At 43.3% G+C, this 21024-nt stretch overlaps 2 protein-coding genes across 3 annotated transcripts; one reads left to right on the top strand and one right to left on the bottom strand.

Moving 5' to 3' along the window:
- Positions 1-1268: 1268 nt before the first annotated feature.
- LOC134619741 (class I histocompatibility antigen, F10 alpha chain-like) lies at positions 1269-20820 on the bottom strand. 2 transcript variants are annotated; one of them, XM_063465572.1, is made up of 12 exons: positions 20657-20820; positions 8908-9183; positions 8505-8795; positions 7747-8031; positions 7193-7321; positions 6898-6927; positions 6344-6376; positions 6126-6161; positions 6013-6042; positions 5337-5429; positions 5157-5210; positions 1269-3058 (listed from the first exon to the last, which is right to left on the bottom strand). In XM_063465572.1, the coding sequence occupies exons 1-12, from the start codon at positions 20727-20729 to the stop codon at positions 3018-3020; spliced, it is 1371 nt and encodes a 456-aa protein (XP_063321642.1). In that variant the 5' UTR covers positions 20730-20820; the 3' UTR covers positions 1269-3017. The 2 variants fall into 2 exon arrangements, with proteins under 2 accessions (XP_063321642.1, XP_063321643.1); XM_063465573.1 differs by lacking the exon at positions 20657-20820 and adding an exon at positions 11124-11303.
- Positions 12407-18983, top strand: LOC134619834 (uncharacterized). The gene is made up of 3 exons (XM_063465659.1): positions 12407-12587; positions 12997-18895; positions 18946-18983. The coding sequence occupies exons 2-3, from the start codon at positions 13234-13236 to the stop codon at positions 18981-18983; spliced, it is 5700 nt and encodes a 1899-aa protein (XP_063321729.1). The 5' UTR covers positions 12407-12587; positions 12997-13233.
- Positions 20821-21024: the final 204 nt, after the last annotated feature.

The following is a 21024-nucleotide window of genomic DNA, read 5'->3' on the forward strand; positions in this document are numbered from 1 at the left end:
AGCACTTTGTTGTGATTTGGTGCTGTATAAATAAAATTGAATTGAATTGAACTGTCAGAGGCCATAAGAAGATCATTTGTAACCTTCACTAAAGCTGTTTCTGTGCTGTGATGAGCTCTGAAACCTGACTGAAACTCTTCAAATAAGCCACTCCTCTGCAGATGATCTGTTAGCTGTTTGACAACTACTCTTTCAAGGATGTTTGATATGAAAGGAAGGTTGGAGATTGGCCTATAATTAGCTAAGACAGCTGGGTCTAGAGATGCTTTTTGAGTAAAGGTTTAACTACAGCCACCTTGAAGGCCTGTGGTACATAGCTGATTATTAGAGATAGGTTGATCATATTTAAGATTGAAGCATTAATTAATGGCAGGACTTTGAGCAGTTTTGTAGGAATGGGGTCTAAAAGACACGTTGATGGTTTGGAGGAAGTAATTATTGAAGTTAACTCAGAAAGATCAACTGCAGAAAAGTAAATTTCTTAAATTTGTGACACACCATTTCCTCTCCAGCTTACGAGTTATCTGCTTTAGGCTACGTGTTTGAGAATTATACCACGGAGTCAGGTACTTCTGATTTGAGGCCTTAGTTTTCACAGGAGCTACAGTATCCAGAGTCGTACGTAGTGAGGAGGTAAAATTATTAACAAGATAATCGACCTCTGTTGGAGTAGCGTTCAGATAGCTGCTCTGCTCTATGTTGGTACAGGGCATTGAAGATGATAACAGTGGGTGGATTATATTCTTAAACTTAGTTACAGTACTTTCAGAAAGACATCTACTGTGATAAAGTCTACTCTCCACTGCTGTGTAATCAATTATTGTAAATGTAAATGTTATCAGGAAATGATCAGACAGCAGAGGGTTTTCAGGAAACACTGTTAAATGTTCAGTTTCTATGCCATATGTTAAAACAAGATCTAGAGTGTGATTAAAGTGGTGGGTGGGTTCTTTTACATTTTGAGAGAAGCCAATTGAGTCTAATAACAGATTAAATGCCATGTTGAGGCTGTCATTTTTAGCATCTACATGGATGTTAAAATCACCCACAATAATTATTTTATCTGAGCTGAGAACTAAATCAGATAAAAAGTCTGAGAAATCAGAGAGAAACTCTGTGTAAGGCCCAGGTGGACGATAGATGATAACAAGTAAGACTGGTTTCTGAGTTTTACAGCTGGGGTGGACGAGGCTAAGCATCAGGCTTTCAAATGAATTAAAAGTCTTACACTTTCTTATTCTTATATTTTTTATTACAGAAAAAATAGAAACAAAGAAGTGAAACTTGTTTTTTTAAATGGGGAGGAAAAAAGAGTAAACAGAATAACTTTTTTTTTTTTTAAAGAAAGAACACAAACTCCAACATCACCTTTTGTCCTGAAAGAATTTTTCAACACAATCTTCAAATATACGATGCTTTACAATCCATTATTATTTTTAGTAAACGCCCACACAATGGAAGACATTTTAGGATTACAAGATGAATTTGAGTCCTACAGCAAATATTTCACTGATTCATCCACAGACAGTTTCATTATGTGGACTGAACCTTTTACTGTAAATTTGTTTAAGTACATTTAAAGTTTTTGGGGGCAAAAGAATAACTGAATAAAGACAAAACTTAAGCTCAAACTTAAAATCTAGAATATAATTAAAGCATCTTTTCCAATCAATAAAGTAATCCTAGCTCGTGCTGAATAAAAGTACAAATTACCTTGGAAACAGAACATTTCAAATTAAGAGCTTATATGTAAATGCAAGAAAATACTGAAACATAACATTTTCCAGATTTCCGCCCTAAATTTCCCACAGAAAAAGTTTCTCAATTTTAAAACAAAGTTTCACTGCAAATGAATATTTAAGGCACGATAATACAATAAATGTATTTACACAGAGAGACTTTAGTTCTTGTAATCAACCAGCAGTTTACTCAATTTGGCCAAAAACTCATAAAAGCATAAGAAAAAAAAAGGAGATTAATCAGTAGATTTTTCCATGACCCCGTGACAATGATCACACCAGAGTGTCTAAAATCGTTTAATTCTCACGAGCACCTGAGGTCTCACTGTTTGTAAAGGTCTAATTCATTAAGCCAACTTATAGTGAAAGGGTTAAAGCACCAACCCTCACATTACATCTTATGCTTTGTTTAGTATCCAACCCTTTTATTTTAAAGCACGTATTTGTATTCACTTCTAAATATTGTGAGATTTTAATTGTATTTCTTCTACATAAAAACATTATATGCATTAACAGACATCACACTCTAAAACAGGGGTGGGCAATTCCAGGGCTTGAGGGCCGGTGTCCTGCAGGCTTTAGATCTCACCTTGGGTCAGCACACCTGAATCACATGATTAGTTCATTACCAAGCCTCTGGAGAACTTCAGGACATGTTGAGGAGGTCATTTAGCCATTTAAATCAGCTGTATTGATTCAAGGACACATGTAAAACCTGCAGGACACCGGCCCTCAAGGCCTGGAGATGCCCACCCCTGCTCTAAAACATTTTCTTCCACCTGCCTGGAGATGTTTCCTGCAGAGGCAGCAGGTGTGACTGCTGAGCTCCACCCACTTTATCAGCTGCAGACTTTAGTGTCTGCTTTGTGTCCAATCTGTATGAAACTACAACAGGCTGAAGTTTGTGTCTCTGATTTTATTCTCACAGGTGCATAAACCAGTGACAATGTTTCAAATATTCATCTATACAAACATGTTTTCAGATTTATCATTTACTCTAAAAGTTTTAAACTTATCAAAACTGGCTCATATAAATTTTGCTGTCATGAATGTTCAGACTGAGGAAGCATGAACACTTTTAAAACTCATTTCATGGAAAGCTAAAGAACCACATTATACCTCAGATTTTTAATCTGTAAAGTCCAAAATAAATTTATATATTTATTATTATTATTATTATTATTATTATTATTATTATTATTATTATTATTAATTATTGTAGTCTGTATGCTAATAATCTATTTCATGCGAGTCTTGAAACTTCATGTAGCCGAAGATTCAGGATGACTCCTGGGCCTGACCTTGTTTGTCAGAATCAGCTGCAGGGAGGAACAACAGTATTATTTTAAATGTAGAGTAACAGCAGGTTCTCAGTGAGGGATGCACCAACCTCATCATAAAATTACAATTAATCAACTGTAAACTCTTATCTGTAATCACACTGAACTTTTTTTTAACTTTAAATCAGTTAAATATAACAAAGACTTCAACAATAGAAACCTACTGATATTTATTAGAAAATGTAAAAGTCCCAAAAAATAAATAAAAAAGTCATCACATTCATTTGACCTCATCTCATTTCACTTTAATTGGTCTTTACAGCCTACTGCTCTTATTTACACTCACACTAGTGTCTCCTTTCAGATAAAGTCTCTAAAGTTTGAAATGGAACATAACGAGAGAAACTGAAAGGGAAAGCATCGTCGTCACCTGAGCTTTATACTGACATCAGCTGAGGTAGGGCTGGGCGATATATCGAGTTTTTTAAAAATATCGATATATTTTTATACGAGATATAAGATGTGACAATATCCTTTATATCGATATAGTCTATGTTACGTTATAATTATAGTTGTGGAGCCACAAGTTTGCCTCTCTTTCGTCCACTTTTGTCTTTACGCAACGTTACTCGACCTCGCCTCTCCTTCACTGAACACAACTCCCCCTCCTCCCCCATCGCTTCACCTGCAGGCAGCGAAAGGTGGACACGACAAATCTCCGTTAACGAGTTACTGCGCATCGCCCGTGCGTGGGGCTGGACGGCGTCAACGTGTTAACGAGCTAGCCACGCTAACGCCATGCACGGCCTGAAATCCTTTCATTTTCTCAAAAGTTGACTGCGCGCCTTTTGTATGAATTCTGGTTGTGCTTGATGACCGCGAACCGATTTTATGTGGTACACAGCGCTCAGCAATCTGTCAAAAAATGTTTTAGTTCGACTTCGGTAAGCTACGGAGCTGCACCGCTTGATGGATTGTGGGAGCATTACGGCTACCGAGGAGCCTCGCGGAGTGATACGTACTGTGCTTCAACGTAATATTACGGTACTGTGTGTGTATAATGACCATAAATGGCACCTGTTCAGAGACATGGTTACAAAGAGGATTTCAAACTCCAGGCTGTCAGTCACGCAGTAGAAGTTGGGAACAGAGCAGCTGTGAAATCTGTCTGTTATTATGCTCAGCGTCTGTTAGTTTACATTTTGACTGCACAATTGTGAGCTCTTTGTTATGCACAAAACAACATAGTTTTCTTTTATTTATAGAGCATTATTATTTAATAAATGCTCATAATTTATTTTTGAGTAATTTTTTTCATGTACATCTATGCTGTATGTTAATAAAAGTGCCTGTGTGACACCTGGGACACAGCTTTGACTAAGAACTCTCTTTTTGTTCTTACCTTATGGCTTTAAAAAAAATATTGAGATATATATCTTATATCGCCATCCAGCTAAAAAATATCGAGATATGAATTTTGGGTCATATCGCCCAGCTCTAAGCTGAGTGTGAACAAAGTTTTGCGATACAATAAAAACTTTTGCAAACAGAAAAAATGTTAGAGTAGCAGACATCAAATATTAGCGGTTTTGTTAGCAAATGTTAGCAGCACTACACTGGTTTCTAACACATGGAGCAAAAAACAAAATGGATAAATGAACTGAGTCGATCTATTTGTTAGAATATATGATCTGACTTTTTAAGTCAGTGTGAGACCGATATCAGACTGGAGCATCCCAAACTGTATGTTGACTTTTAACTATCCTAAAAAATTAGCCACAACCGTGGCTCAAGAGCTGGCGGTTGAGGTTGCCGGTTCGAGCCCCGGCTCGGACAGTCTCGGTCGTTGTGTCCTTGGGCAAGACACTTCACCCGTTGCTTACTGGTGGTGGTCAGAGGGCCCGGTGGCGCCAGTGTCCGGCAGCCTCGCCTCTGTCAGTGCGCCCCAGGGCGGCTGTGGCTACAACGTAGCTTGCCATCACCAGTGTGTGAATGTGTGTGTGAATGGGTGGATGACTGGTTGTGTAAAGCGCTTTGGGGTCCTTAGGGACTAGTAAAAGCGCTATACAAATACAGGCCATTTACCATTTATCCTGTGTTAAACTGTAAATGTGTGAGGTGCATCAGAGATACTTACAAGAGACACCAGAGTCAGCGTTGCTGGAGTTAGACGACACTTTGTCAAGGGACTCTGTGAAGGAGGAAAAATGTATTCAGCTGCAACATGAGCTTAAATGTATCAGTCACTACCACAGTACAGAATAATGTGACTCATATTATACAACACAGAGCAGCATGTTAGCTGAGGGAGACTTACTGTCACTGCCTGTGAGGGGTTCGGTTTCCTCAGCATTCCCATCTTTAGCATCAGCCTTCTCTTCTTTCTTTTCTACTTCCACTGCTACACTTCCTGTAAAGACAACATACATTGTGAGCTACATGAAGCAAAACAGCAAACTTTAGCCACACACTGATGTGATGTTGGTGATCGTTCTGATGTGACGGTCGTTCAGTTTCTCACAGGCTAAGGTGATAAGTGGTGCTCTCATGTAGTTTAGAGTGAGAGAGTATAGACTGGGTTATATTTGTATTCATAATTTAAAGATAAACGTGGGAATTCCCCAGTGTTCTTGAACACCTCACATCAAAGGGACCTGGAAAAAAGACTGCAGGAAAGGAGTCGACATTCCTAAAAACCTTTTTGTTCCAATTCAGAAAGTAAAAAACATCCACGTCCCACAATTTTAATCACCATTATCAATAAAAAGTTATTAAAGTTTTATTTTACTGCAATAATGACTCTTATAGAAATTTGTTTCACTGGTCCTCTACATCCCACTCTGTGCCCCACAGATGGAGAACGACTACCCTGATATAAAAGAGGCACTGTTACTACATAAAACACACAGAATATTAAGACCCATCTCCTACAATCTATTGGGTCTTAAACTAAACTGTTATGTGTATCCGAGGAAGGAGAAGGAACCACGTACCACTGCTGGAAGCTGCAGGCACAGGACCACCTACACACACACATAGAAAATATTAATATTAACTTCAACAAACTATTTTGTATAAATCTTTGTTGGGTGGGAGGGGCACCTACCATTTGTCAGAGGTGTGCTTGCAACGCCATTGCCAACTACACACACACACACACACACACACACAGGTTAGTTCTGTTGTTTCTTTTATTTATGAACTGCAGGTTAAAATCAGGTTTTCAGCACTGCTGCTGTATAAATATAATTACCACACAAACACTTTAAATATCAGAAAAATGTACATTTAACTAAATCCACAGCAGAGAAATAAAATGCTTACCTGACACAGGAGAATAAATAGTCTGTATTCCACCTGATAAACACAAATTATAGAAAGACAAAATGACACATTTTTATTCAGTCGGTGCTTCATGTTTGATTCTTTGTATCTGTGTTCTTATAAAAAGTTATTTTAACACAAATGTTAAAGAGCAGTGACTCCACAGAGAAACACTGAAAGTCAAAAGTACGTCTGAGTTTTTCTTCTGTTTGTTTCATGAAGATTTAAAGTTTCAGAGAAACTGAGCAGCGCTGTCACAGAGAGGAACCTCTGTCCTCTGCAGACACCTGACAGCAGCCATGTTTCACCTGTCAGGCTCATCCAGATATTAGATATTAATAGCTTTATACTGAACACAGGTAACCATGAGCCTGGCTGCTCTAACCTTTCTCCTCATGCTTCAAGTTTCTGTCTCCTCCACTCTGTTTTCCTGTTCGCCTCCTCTGTGCTACACTGAACAAATACTAATCTGTTAAAGGTGTTAATGGATCGACTCAGACTGACTCGAGTCTCTGAACATCAAACTTTATAAAACAGAAAAATAAAGATGTTACCTTGGTTGCTGTTGGCTCCACGTCTGCGTCCTGTAAACAGACGTAACACAGACTGTCAGTGATCATGGATGAACTCAGTGGTTTGTTCTACATGTGTGAAGCAGCTCAGTGAGCTTCAGACCAACTCTGATACCATCATCAGACCTCAGTCAGCAACATGTTCATTAACATGCAGTGTGAATGAAGAGCTCCATGTTATCACTGAGACCAGCACACTTTCATTTTTACAGGATACAAAGTCAAACATTTGAACTCCACTCAACAATAATTACACACAACAGCACACTGGACTTACTAAGACAGCCTTTTTTATACAAGATCACACAGGCAACTACAGCAACAAGAGCAACCACAGCCAAGACTCCTCCCACTGCAACAGCGATCGGAGGTCCACATCCAGGTTCTGGTGGAAGGTCACCAATTTCTGAAACACAGACATGAGTTTCAGGTTGAGGTCACTGTCAGTTATTTGCTGCTGTTTGTTACTGAGATGTAGATTTGAAGCCACAGTCATGATGAAGTCAGTGATCTGACAGCAGTGATGTGGAGCAACAACAGGTGAAGCAGAGCAGGAGGTCAGTGAGAGGGGACGGCACTGAAACAGAAACTGTTCATATCTGGAACTATTCAGTGATTCTCTGGAGGAGATCGCTCCTCTGCTTCTTCAGGGCTGCAGAGCTGGGTACATGTGACATGCTAGCTTTGTTCTAGATGGACTGACATGGATCTGACCTCAGGACTGTGATCAGGACAGTAATGATGCAGATCTGCTGGACACAGAGGAGCTCCAGGCTCTGACTGAAGAAACAAAGTTATGATCAACAACAGAGACAATAAAAAGTTTCTTACCCCAAGTCTTCATCTCATTCACACCGGTCGCCTTATGAACGACTTCACAGCTGAACTCTGACAGGTCAGACTTCAAAATCTCCACATGGTCTCGTCTCTGGAAGGTCTCATCGTTATTTGGAAGAAGTCCTGAGCTCGTCAGGCCGTCGTCTTCAGTCAGAACACGTCTGTTCCTTCTGATCCTCATGATGATGTCTTTGGGGTAGAAGCCTGTGGCGAGGCAGGTCAGGATGAGGTTTGACTCCACTTTGGCCTTCTTTGCAAACAAGTACACGTCAGGTGGAGCTGGAAGCAGGAAATGGAAAACTGTGTCACTACATGTGATACTGTAATACTGATTAACTCAGTGGTTCGACTCTGGCAGATGGAATCAGCTGGTACCTTCAGTACTTTGTTACAGTAAGACTTTCCACGATGCAGTGAATATCGTGCATACAAACAGACGGTGGGGCTCACTGCCTTTGTAACAGCAGTTGTTAAACACGTGGTGTTAATAATAATGAAGGCTTCGCTCTATTTAGTTAACACCTGGGTTTACTGATTGCTTCATGTTAAGTTTGCCTGTAATTGCTGAATAGTGCACATAAAGAAGCAAGTGTTTGAGAAAATTGGCTTCATCATTTGGATTTAATTTGTTAATGTTATTAAACCATAACAGTAATCAACACTTTCTCTAAGGCTTTGCACATGTGGACTAATAATACTAATACTAATACCATTACTACTACTAAAAATAATAATATTTACATGATACATACAGGCTGTTTGTAGCTGCTTCTGTCCATAATTCACAAACTTGCTCAGCCAATCGATGCACTCGTTCTCCAGGTATCCCTTGGTGTACTCTTTCAGCACCTGGACGCCGTCCCACTTCCTCTTGGTGGGTTCTGCCTCCGGAGTCGGAGCGACCCAGACTCCGTTTTTATCATCGAAGGACAGGAAGTCGTGTCCGTCGTAGTTGTACATGTCCATGCCTCGGACAAACCTGAGCGTGCCGTCAGGATTAGTTTCACCCTCACAGCCGTGCATCCACTGAAGAACATGAGGGGCTGAAGGAAGAACAATGACAGAAATGAACAAGGTAACAGAAGAACAGAGATTCAGAGAGGACACCATGATGTGTGGGTCAAGATTAATCATTCACACTGAGAAACAACTTACTGGCTGACTCATTCTGTCTCATTCGCTCCATCAGGATGCCGATGTTGACCTTGAACCACTGCTGCTTGCTCTTGCGGGACTGTGTGCCTTTATCCCAGTAATCAGCAGGTAAACGCTCTCTCATCCACTCCTGTTTGGGAACCTTTGCCTGATGCTCGCTGTCAAAGTAGTCGATCATCCGGTTATCCAGCATACCCATGGCTGTGAACTCGTGGATGCCCGGGAGGCCGACAGGTTTGGAGAGCGCCGTGTAGATGTAATGGAGGGAATGTTTTTCTGAAAATAAAAAATTAAAAAAAATTATCTATCACAGCTGAGAAGCACCAGCAGATCTGACTCTTTCACCGAAATGGTTTTCCTGACAATTAAAATTACAATTAAAGTAAAAACAGCTGTTTACTGATGATCTGTAACTTAACATTCAGTGAGAGTTCAAGCTAAAGCTGAAGCTGTTTTCAGTTTCTGTCCTCGGCTGAGTGTAGACATCACCGCACTGAAACACTTCCTGCTCTCGCTTGGGTTAGCTCACATTCAGACACACTGAACCTTTTTCCAAGTTTTTGTAGCAACATGTTTTAGTTTTTAACATAAAGCTAGATAATTCTCCTCTGAACTTAAATTTTCTATATAAAAACACTGTTCAGTCAGTTGTTAAAGAACACAGAGACAGCTCTGACAACAATGATGATTCCACGCTGAACAAGCACTGGAGTCCAGTCTGGATATTTTTACTGGTGACAGTCACAGAACATTATGTCAAGTTATAGTAATGAACTAAATCTGAAGAAAAGTTTTGTAAGATTTTCTGTCTATCTAAAATATATATATATTTTTTTATTTTTTTATTTATTTTTTTAATGTAAAGGTGTTATTTTTAGTCTCTTTCAGTTTGGTTACATTTAGTTAGCCTGCCGAGCTAGCTTTGGTCCAATAACAGCAGGATGTGTGCGCCACCATCAGTCAGCTGCTGGTACTGCAATCTGTTTTTAGCTTCTTACTCTCACAATCAATGCTCCTATTATTATTATTATTATTATTATTAATAAAAGCCACAATAACACTGAAACCAATAAAAACTCAAAGAAAATATTGTTTAAACTTTAAATACTAAACTGAATTTAAAACTTATCAAAATAAGAAATAAAACTTGTGAATCTGAGAGAATCTCAGTATTTTTGTCATCTTTGCTTACTTAATGTAAAAATAATAATAATAATGTAATAAAAATAAAAGTAATAAAGAGATCATTGTAACGTTCCTGTGTAAACATCAAACTTCACCTCATAGACCCAAAATAACTTCAGCACCACAATAATTACTTTAATTTAAAAGCTTGTTCCTTTGATTTGAGCTCTGATCAGCAGCTCTGACCTCAAACCGACAGAGAAGCGTAGAGAGACACGAGTGAAGTGTTCCTGTGTGAAAAAAGCTCTGCCGCAAACAGAAACAATCTCCAGTGTCTCAGGTGTGTTCACTGAATGTGGGGAAAATGTTATTAATTCAATAAAAGATTTGATTTTCAAATCTCGCACCTGTCTCAGGTAAGCAGGAAAACAAGATGTTTACAGTAAACTCTGAGATGCTTCTGACTGTTCGTCACGTCACAGATATGATAATAATGTGATCAGTCCGGCTCAGCAGCATCAGCTCACACTGACACACCTGCTCTTACCTGTTTGCTGAGAACTGAGGTGTGTCAGGACAGGATTTACAACCGCTAACACGAAGTCCACTGTTACAAACCAGAGGACTCTAACCTGTATTATTGCACTGGTTAATCTAAACACACACACACACACACACACACACACACACAGTTTACAGCAGTGATCTTCAGTCAGCTTTGAAGTTTTCAGGTTTTGAACTCATCACTTTTATGAAACTGTCTGATCTTAAAAAAAAACCCAACACGTTTAAATGAAAAAATTAAATCAACAACATTTTAAATATTTGTTTCTCTTCGAGCCTCAGCGGGCCCGCGGCAGCAGCTGAACTTGACAAACACCTGGGAGGACTAAAGCGCTTTTTTCTTCCCCACTTTCACACACCTGGTCTGCAGAGTCACGTCACGGCACCGAAACACTCAGAAATCTCAGTTTTTTACCGATAAATCCAACTGAAATCGTTGTCTGAACTTTTGTTTTTCAGCGACGTCACAGTTTTTACTTTCGGTTTGGACCCGCTCCGTTAGCGTCGGTAAAAAAGCGCAAACTCACCGCAGTTTACGGTCAGCGCCGTCCCCAGAAGGACGAACACCGCGAACAGGTTCATCCTGACTCCGAATCAGAGCCTCTGCTCGGTAAAACTCTCAGATTTATCCGCTTTTCGGTCGGAGCGTCCTCCCCGCGTCCTTCCTGAACTGATCGTCTCTATTTCCTGACTCTGTCTGCTCACTGTTGCATTCACGGCCGCTCGTAAACCACAGACACCTTCAACTCACGCCCACCTGCTGGCCTGCTTTGTGTTTACGTAACTGACAAAGGTGAGAGAGCAGGTGCAACCAACGGAGCTCAAACTGTCCCACAAACTGCATTTATTTATTTTATCACAGCAACAGAAGCTTCAGGTTTGAGTGGTTAAAAAGACGTCAAACGTCCCCGACTGGAAGGATTTCACAAACCGAAGAAGTCCAGCTGAGTTTTTTAAAGCCGTCCAGACCACCAGGACCTGAAGGACCGATAACATGGACACCTTCACATCAGTGCTCACAGATCAGTCTGAAAAACTCAGCTCAGAGAAACAGCATTCGCTTTTTACTCAAAGTCTACCCTGGAAATAAACAATTATTATTATTATTATGATAATAATAATCTGTTCGTTTTTTTTTCACGTGTTTGTGGTTCTTTAGAATACTTTAAACCTTTTTTAAACTAAAATAATCACTTTTCAGATTTGACCCTGTGCGGATTAAAGACTTAAAGAACCAGCTGTGCCTGATGATGTATTTACATGTTTAAGCTTAGATCAGTGAATGTGTCACAGAGCTTCCTGTTCCTGCTCTGTGTTTTATTTCCTCATTGCAGCAGTTTGCGTCAGCTGATTCTTCTGTTCTCTCGAAAACATTTCATCTGCGCACATTAAACATGTGTCGGACTCACGGAGGGTTCATGGAGACTTGTTAAACTGTAAGAAATGTTGGAGTAACACAAACAAACTCCTAACGGACACTTCTGATGGGCGGGGTTTTGTGACTACATAAAAAATAAATCAGTAGCTATAATCGAATAACATTTAATAATGATTACTTTTAGTAACTCATAACTCTGAAATAAATGTGTATTTGTATTTTTTCTATATTAAAATCATGGTACACACAGTGTGTACTGATATAACACAAGAAATTGGCAAATTAAATTACGTTCACCCACAACCCAATTTCCTTCGGGGTCAACCTTCAGGATCAATAAAGTTTTATTGAATTGAATTGAATTGACTCATGTTCACAGCTGAACAGAACTCAAAGAGATAACTTATTGTTTCTTTGTTCCCTTGTGTGCAAATTCCCTGCTGACTCGGCCTCAGGAGGGCTAGAGGCAAGAATCAAGCGCACCCAAATGAGCGCATCATTGATCATGTGTGCATCACGCAGAGGGAGAGTGGGAGTGAGAGACGAAAGGCGCAGCGACAGAGCATGGCAGTTGTAACGCAGTTTGTGTGATTCCGTGTGCGTTAATGAATCTGTAAGTTGACCTTTGTTAACTGGTACGACAATAGTCATAGTTGTTTGTGCATGTTTCAAGCTAAAGTTATGCCTCGGTACACTGATATCACGTTAGTAGGTTTATTTAATTATTTAGTTAATTTGCACTAAGTTCATAACAGTGGCCAGAATTTCCTCCAACGATTACATCCAGCAGTTAAAAGATTTTTCTGTTGTTTATTGCTTAGTTAAGCTGTTGTTAGCTTGCCACATTCTTGCCTTAGTACTAGCAACTGGGAATATATGTGCTATTTAGCCAACTTGTGGTCTTACGGTGACCCCTTGTGGACATTGTAAAATATTGCTGTGACTAAGTAGATGATATGTTCTGATTGTTGCTTAGTTATTTTAGACCCTGCTAATTATAGTATTACCTGTTTCTGTTTCAGACAACCATGCTTATAGTCACCTATACTGCATCTGCTAGTTATAAGTTCATATCTGGCTGCAGCACAGTTGGATTTATCCTGGCAGCCTGCTGTAACCAGTTCTTCTGTGAAGCTTAATTAAAGACAGTGAACTAAACTCCTGGACTGCTGCAGTCTTTCTGACCGAAGACTTAGGCCAGACTTGTATACCCAGCACTTCCAGTATATATATATTCTACAAGTGGTCCTTCGAGCCGGATGTATACAAGCTGCGCTATGGCTACACCCAGAGAGTTTAACTACGACCAGCCTGCACTGAGTCCCCGTCCCAGCAGGGTGCGACGCATTCCCGGACATCTGGAGGACTTCGAACTCACCTACCCAGCTCACCGTCTTTATAGTACCACAGTAAGACCAGCATCACCACTGACAACAACTTACGCAGCACCACTCAGCCCTGGGAGTTCCCCTAACTACCCGGCAGCTGGTCATTATGGTACGGCAAGTCCAGAGGAAAGATGGCAGCGGCTGGAATCACGTTGGCAAACGATAAGTCAGCAGATGAAAGAACTTGAAGTGGAAATGGACAGGGTCAGATTGCCTTCGTATCCACAGAGTGCACATCTGCCTTACCCTTCATACCACTATGCAGCATTTCAGCCACATTACAGTAGCCTCCCCCATTTAGAACTGGGTTACCCTGTACGGCCTCCCAGTCCAAGAGCTGCACCTAACATTCAGCACCAGGTTCTGCACGCTCCAACACAAGCCCCTGCTCCTCAAGTGCAGGTTGACACTGCTGCATCAAACCCACAGCCTGCTTCAGAAGCGATGTCTGTACCAGCTCCCGCATCCACGGCTCCTCCAGCCTGCTCGCCGCCGTTGGCAACGCAGCCGGTACCCCCTGCTCTAACACAGCCTGCATTGCCCTTCGCACCACCTCCTGCTACTCTAATGATGGCTCCGCCAGTGTCCCTTATCACACCGCCGCCAGAACCACATGTGCCTCAGCCAGTGCCCTCTACCACACCGTTACAGCCTGAGCATGTTCCACCAGAGCCGCAGTATGATGCACTTCCCAGGGCCTGGCAGTCTGTTCCACTGCCATATCCACCTGTGCATTATCCTAGATCACCCCGTGGTCAGCACTGTTATCCGACACCTCACCCAGTAGACAGTTCACATCAGCCAAGTATGATGGAGATGGCGATTGCTTCATCATTTGGCATTCCTAAACCTAAACTGACTGTATTCAGCTCAGGGAAAGAGAGTGATTTTCTTATGCTCAAAAAGGGTCTGGACAGCTTACTTGGTCCACACAAGCATTTAAGTGAAGACTATAAGTATCAGATCCTGCTTGACCATCTCACATTCCCATCTGCACTTCAAGTGGCAAAGAGGTATGTCAACAGTCAGACCCCATACACAAGTGCCATGCAAGCGCTCACACAGAGGTACGGACAGCCAAGGCAGCTAGTGCAGGGGGAACTGAAGGCCATTCTGAATGCCCCACCAGTCAGGGCCGGAGATTATCAAGCATTTGAGGACTTTGCTACCGCAGTTGGAACTCTAGTGGGGATGCTCAGTACAATGGAGGGCCCCTCATCGTCAGAGTTGAAGTGTGGGTCTCATGTGGACACCCTACTCACCAAACTCCCCACTAACTATCGAGATGCATTTGCTGAACATTGCTTTAACCGAGGAATTATCCAAAGTGGCAGTGATCGTACATACACTCTCCCTGATCTGGCTGAGTGGCTGGAAAGGAAGGCCCAGACGCTGCAAGTGTCTCGCCAAATCACAAGCCCCTTCCCAGCTATACCAGCACCGACTGAGTACAAGGACCGGAAAGCAGTGAGACAACAGAGGGTCAAACCTGCTACTATTCTGCTTGGGAGTCAGCAGGGATCGAAGCCCGCTAATCCTTCTCCGAGCCCTGCCACTGTACCACCCCTGAAGAAGAGAGATCGTTTCAAGCCCTTCTGTCCTTATTGTAATAACCAGGAGCACTACCTCAATGCCTGTGCTGACTTTGCCACGCTCACCTGTACTGCCAGAGCTGCCTGGATAAAAGAGAAAAAACGATGTTGGAAATGTGGGAGAGGACATTCCCCAGAAAACTGCACTCTGAAGAAGCCCTGTGCAACATGTGGAGAACAACATCTGCTCATACTACATGATGTTGCTGCTGCAGAGAGCGTCCTGACCGTGAATACGTCCTCCAGCATGGTTTTCTTGGACCAAGTCAGCCATTCAGGGCGGGTAATGCTAAAGGTTGTCCCAGTGCGGTTGCAAAATGGGGAGAAAACACTGGACACATATGCTGTCCTGGATGATGGCTCCGAAAGAACAATCATACTACCTGCTGCCGTCCATCACCTTGGCCTTGTGGGAACAGAAGAGATTCTGTCCCTCAGGACAATTCGACAAGAAATCGTACAGCTGAAGGGAGCCACTGTATCCTTTCAGGTGTCAGGTATGACAAACCGAAGAGTGAAATATGACATTCACCAGGCTTTTACAGCAGCCGAAGTAACTCTGGCAGAGCAATCACGTGCTGCTGACCTCCTGACACAACGATACAAACACTTGAGAGGCTTATCCCTGCAGTCCTTTGACAAAGTCCAGCCCCTGCTACTTATCGGTTCTGATAACCCTCACCTGATAATACCTACCCAGCCTGTGCGTACCGGTCCAGTTGGTGGCCCAGTGGCTGTGTGCACAATGCTGGGGTGGGCGATTCAGGGACCAGCAAGCTTTTTGCAGCAACCAACAGATGAGAGAAGCTGTCTGCATTTGTCCACTCTCTCCTCCTCAGATGAGCTGCATCAACATGTCCAGAGACTCTGGCAGCTGGACACCCTACCCTTCCACACCAACAAGGAGGTGACGCGATCAGGCGAAGATAAAGCAGCCATAGAACGACTGGAGCAAGGGACTGTCCGGGTCACCGTTGATGGAGTGGTTCGCTATGCTACTCCACTGTTGCGAAGACAGAATGCACCTGTTCTTCGGGCACCTCCCACAGCAGTGATGGCACTCCTCAGAGCGACAGAGCGACGTTTGTGTAACAATCCAGATCAAGCTGCTGTCTACAATGAGGAAATTCACAAGTTGGAGAAAGCTGGTTATGTAGTGAAGATCAGCATGAATGAGGCCAGCAGCTCTGCAGAATCATGGTTTATCCCGCACCACATTGTGTACCACAACAACAAGCCCAGAATCGTCTTCAACTGCTCCTTTAACTACAGGCAAGCTTCTCTTAACAAGAACCTGCTTCCTGGCCCAGTTCTCGGGTCAACACTGCTTGGCGTGCTCTTGAGATTTAGAGAGTACGCTGTCGCTATCAGTGGAGATATTCGCGGCATGTTCCATCAGGTGCGCCTTCTGCCTGAGGACCAGCCACTTCTACGCTTCTTATGGCGAGATGGGGAGAGGGAGCGCAGCCCAGACGTGTACGAGTGGCGTGTCCTTCCTTTCGGGACCACATGTAGCCCATGCTGTGCTACATATGCCCTGCAACGCCATGTAAAGGATCACAGCGAAGACAATGAAGAGGCACTGTATTCTGTGCTCCATGCATTCTATGTGGATAACTGCTTACAGTCTCTACAATCTCAGACTCAGGCAAAGGACCTGATAGACAAGATGAGAGCCCTCCTTGCCAGTGGAGGATTTGAGATAAGGCAGTGGGCTAGCAACACACCTGAGGTCATTTCTCACCTACCAACAGAAGCCAAATCAACCGAGTGTGAGTTATGGCTAACCACTAACAAGACTGAACCACAAGAGTCTTCACTTGGTCTCCTGTGGCGCTGCAGCTCTGACACATTGGGATACAAGCACCGGGCCATTCCACGTACTGCACCAACCCTGAGATATGTTTACAGAGTACTGGCCAGCCAATATGACCCATTAGGTTATATCATTCCCTTTACAACGCGAGCCAAGGTTCTGGTTCAGGCACTCTGGAAGAAAGAGAGGGGTTGGGATGAGCCGATTGCTGATGAGCTCCTGTCCGTATGGTTGGCATGGGAAAGTGAGCTGCCATACTTGCCAAACCTCAGCTTGCCAAGGTGTTACACTCCTGGTATCTCAGCTGGGAGCCCCGTGAACCTACACATCTTCTGTGATGCCTCAGAGAGAGCCTATGGTGCGGTTGCATACCTGAGAGTAGAGACTGACAGCAATGAAGTTAAAGTGGCATTTGTGATGGCCCGATCTCGTGTGGCACCCAAAAGGCAGCTTTCAATACCTCGCCTGGAGCTTTGCGCTGCCCTAGCAGGAGCACAGTTAGCCAAAGTTCTGCAGACCGAGTTAACCCTGCCATTACAGACGACTACTCTGTGGACCGATTCGACCACTGTCCTTCACTGGATCCAGTCTGAATCCCAGCAGTATAAAGTGTTTGTGGGAACCCGAATAGCAGAGATTCAAGAGCTTGTTGGAGCTGAGAGCTGGAGATATGTTCCCTCTGAAGAGAACCCTGCCGATGACATCACACGTGGGAAATCCTTAAGGGATTTAACTAAGCCAACCCGCTGGACAGATGGCCCAGCATTTCTCCATCAGCCTCCCGCTAGCTGGCCTACGCACCCCACAGTGAGCTCGATGCAGGAGGAAGAGATCCGCGACATCATCTTCTGTGGCAACATTTCCACAAGCAGCCCGCTGACACCTGATCTGAACCAGTTCAAATCCTGGACTGAGCTGATACATGCCACGTATCACGCCCTCCACGGGGCGGCTGCTCCACCCATGACTGCCTCCAGTCGTAGGGAGGCAGAAATTGCCCTACTGAAAAGGTCACAAAGTGAGAGTTTCCCGGCGGAGCTTGCTGCATTGCAGTCGGGTAAAACTATCAGCCCTAACAGTCGCTTGCTGTCGCTTTCACCTGAATTAGACCATACTGTAGGGTTGATCAGGGTTGGAGGTCGGCTCCGGAGGGCTGAAAATCTGAAAGAGGACACCATCCATCCTATAGTTCTTGCACCAGATCACCCTGTCACAAAGCTGGTAGTGCAGGACTATGATAACCGTCTGTTACATGCAGGTCCTGACCGTATATTTGCAGAGATGAGGAGGACCTACTGGATACTTCGCGGCCGACAGATCATCAAGAGACATCAACGCAGCTGTGTGGAATGTTGTAAATGGCGCAGCAAACCAGTCACTCCCCAGATGGCAGACCTACCAGCTGCACGATTACGCGTCACTAAACCACCATACTGGTCCACTGGAGTCGACTGCTTTGGTCCTTACACCATAAAAATCGGACGGCGGCATGAGAAAAGGTGGGGTATTATCTTTAAATGTCTGACCACCAGGTGCGTACATCTGGACCTCTTGTGCAGCATGAACACAGATTCATTCTTGCTTGCCCTTCGGCGCTTTGTGGCAAGGAGAGGAAAACCCTTTGAGATTCTCTGTGATCGTGGCACCAACTTCAGAGGAGGAGAGAGGGAACTTAGAGAAGATTTTGCTGCCATGGAACCAGTTTTGAAGCAACAGCTCGCTGAACAGAGCATTAATTTCAAATTCAATCCACCACTTGCTCCACATTTTGGAGGCACATGGGAGAGGGAAATCAAGTCGGTCAAAGCTTCCCTGCGTGTCGTCCTGAAAGACCAAGCTGTCCAAGAAGAAGTGCTGATGACTATGCTTGTAGAAGTGGAGGGCATTCTTAACTCGAAACCCCTCGGTTATGCAACATCAGACATTGCGGACCCTGATCCCATTACTCCTAACCTTCTGCTTATGGGGCGGAGAGACGCATCCCTACCACAAGCAGTGTACAGCAAGAGTGACCGACTGGGACACCGGCGCTGGAGACACAGCCAAGTGCTTGCTGACCATTTCTGGGTTCAGTTTACTCGCAATTACCTACCTAACCTTCAGCTCCGTCAAAAGTGGCGCATCAGTACCCCCGATCTCACAGTAGATCGAGTGGTCATGGTGATTGACCCACAGCTACCAAGGGCTCTGTGGCCAGTTGGGCGGGTAACTAAAGTAATCCCCAGCGACGATGGTAAGATACGGACAGCTGAGGTCGACATAAAAGGAGTTAAATACATCCGCCCCGTGACTAAGCTCATCACTCTTCCAAAACTGCCAGAGGACTGAAGGGGTGTATATTATCCAGCAGGGACATTTGTGTTCTGCAAATTCACTTAGTGAATTTGGGGGCGGCTGTGCAAATTCCCTGCTGACTCGGCCTCAGGAGGGCTAGAGGCAAGAATCAAGCGCACCCAAATGAGCGCATCATTGATCATGTGTGCATCACGCAGAGGGAGAGTGGGAGTGAGAGACGAAAGGCGCAGCGACAGAGCATGGCAGTTGTAACGCAGTTTGTGTGATTCCGTGTGCGTTAATGAATCTGTAAGTTGACCTTTGTTAACTGGTACGACAATAGTCATAGTTGTTTGTGCATGTTTCAAGCTAAAGTTATGCCTCGGTACACTGATATCACGTTAGTAGGTTTATTTAATTATTTAGTTAATTTGCACTAAGTTCATAACAGTGGCCAGAATTTCCTCCAACGATTACATCCAGCAGTTAAAAGATTTTTCTGTTGTTTATTGCTTAGTTAAGCTGTTGTTAGCTTGCCACATTCTTGCCTTAGTACTAGCAACTGGGAATATATGTGCTATTTAGCCAACTTGTGGTCTTACGGTGACCCCTTGTGGACATTGTAAAATATTGCTGTGACTAAGTAGATGATATGTTCTGATTGTTGCTTAGTTATTTTAGACCCTGCTAATTATAGTATTACCTGTTTCTGTTTCAGACAACCATGCTTATAGTCACCTATACTGCATCTGCTAGTTATAAGTTCATATCTGGCTGCAGCACAGTTGGATTTATCCTGGCAGCCTGCTGTAACCAGTTCTTCTGTGAAGCTTAATTAAAGACAGTGAACTAAACTCCTGGACTGCTGCAGTCTTTCTGACCGAAGACTTAGGCCAGACTTGTATACCCAGCACTTCCAGTATATATATATTCTACACCTTGAATATGTGGGAATACATGATAGAAACATCTGTGTGGACCCCAGATGTTCATAACCAGTGTGTCCATATATGTGTGTGTCTATGGGATCATTCTGTAACACTAACAACAGGTATTAAAACAAAAAATGAAGAAGAATCAGCTGATGAGTCATTATCTGTCAACCAACACACACACACACACACACACACACACAGCTTCTGTCCTTTGGCTGTGGGACAGGCCTCTAAACGGGTTTCCTTTTATGTGAAGAGACTAAAACCTGATGAATAAACTGGCCAATCCATCTATTTATGAAGTATAAAGGTCAACATGTCCTAACTGGAGTCTGAATTATGAGATGGACTAAAAGCTCAAACCGTCAGATGACCAAGCGATGATTAACTGAAGGCATAAGAGCCAGACTTTGAGTGTGAGTCAGTGTTGACAGAGTTAAACGAGCTTTGAGGCACAGATGTGCAGAAAAGCCCAGAATTAAGCTCTTATTTATGGTCGCTGGCTCAGAGCCCAAGCGCAGGTGTGGGAGGTGTGGGCGAGATTAAAACGAACACAGACCTCCTGTTTCCTAAACTATACATAAAACATGTGAATGATGAGAATGCAGCAGCTGGTTTATACCAGCCTGTAAACAGGAAACTAACAGGCAGGCATGTGAAAAATGCGGCCCACTTACCGCCTCCAGCCGGGCCCACGCTCACCCACAGGAAGGGCAGAAACAAAAAAATCCAGGTCTGTGTGAAATTCATGATTTTGATGCGCCAAAAATCTTCAGAAAAACAGAAACCTGCTCAAAACAAGCCCACGGTCCCCGCGGGTTGCTGTGAATATTATTATTGCTGCTGCTGCCTGTAGGGGGCGCTACAGACGACTAACTTCCTCCATTTACACCTCCAGCACCCGCCTTCTTCACACCAACAGCAGCCAATCAGATAACTAGTCTGTGGTTGCTGGGTAGATTACATGATACAAGGTTAGAGCCGCTGAACATTGCGGTGACGTCACAGCATTGAGATATTTGCCGCTGCCAAACTTTTATTTTTA

Source organism: Pelmatolapia mariae, linkage group LG22 (assembly GCF_036321145.2).
Source record: "Pelmatolapia mariae isolate MD_Pm_ZW linkage group LG22, Pm_UMD_F_2, whole genome shotgun sequence".
In the NCBI taxonomy this organism is placed as follows: Eukaryota; Metazoa; Chordata; class Actinopteri; order Cichliformes; family Cichlidae; genus Pelmatolapia; species Pelmatolapia mariae.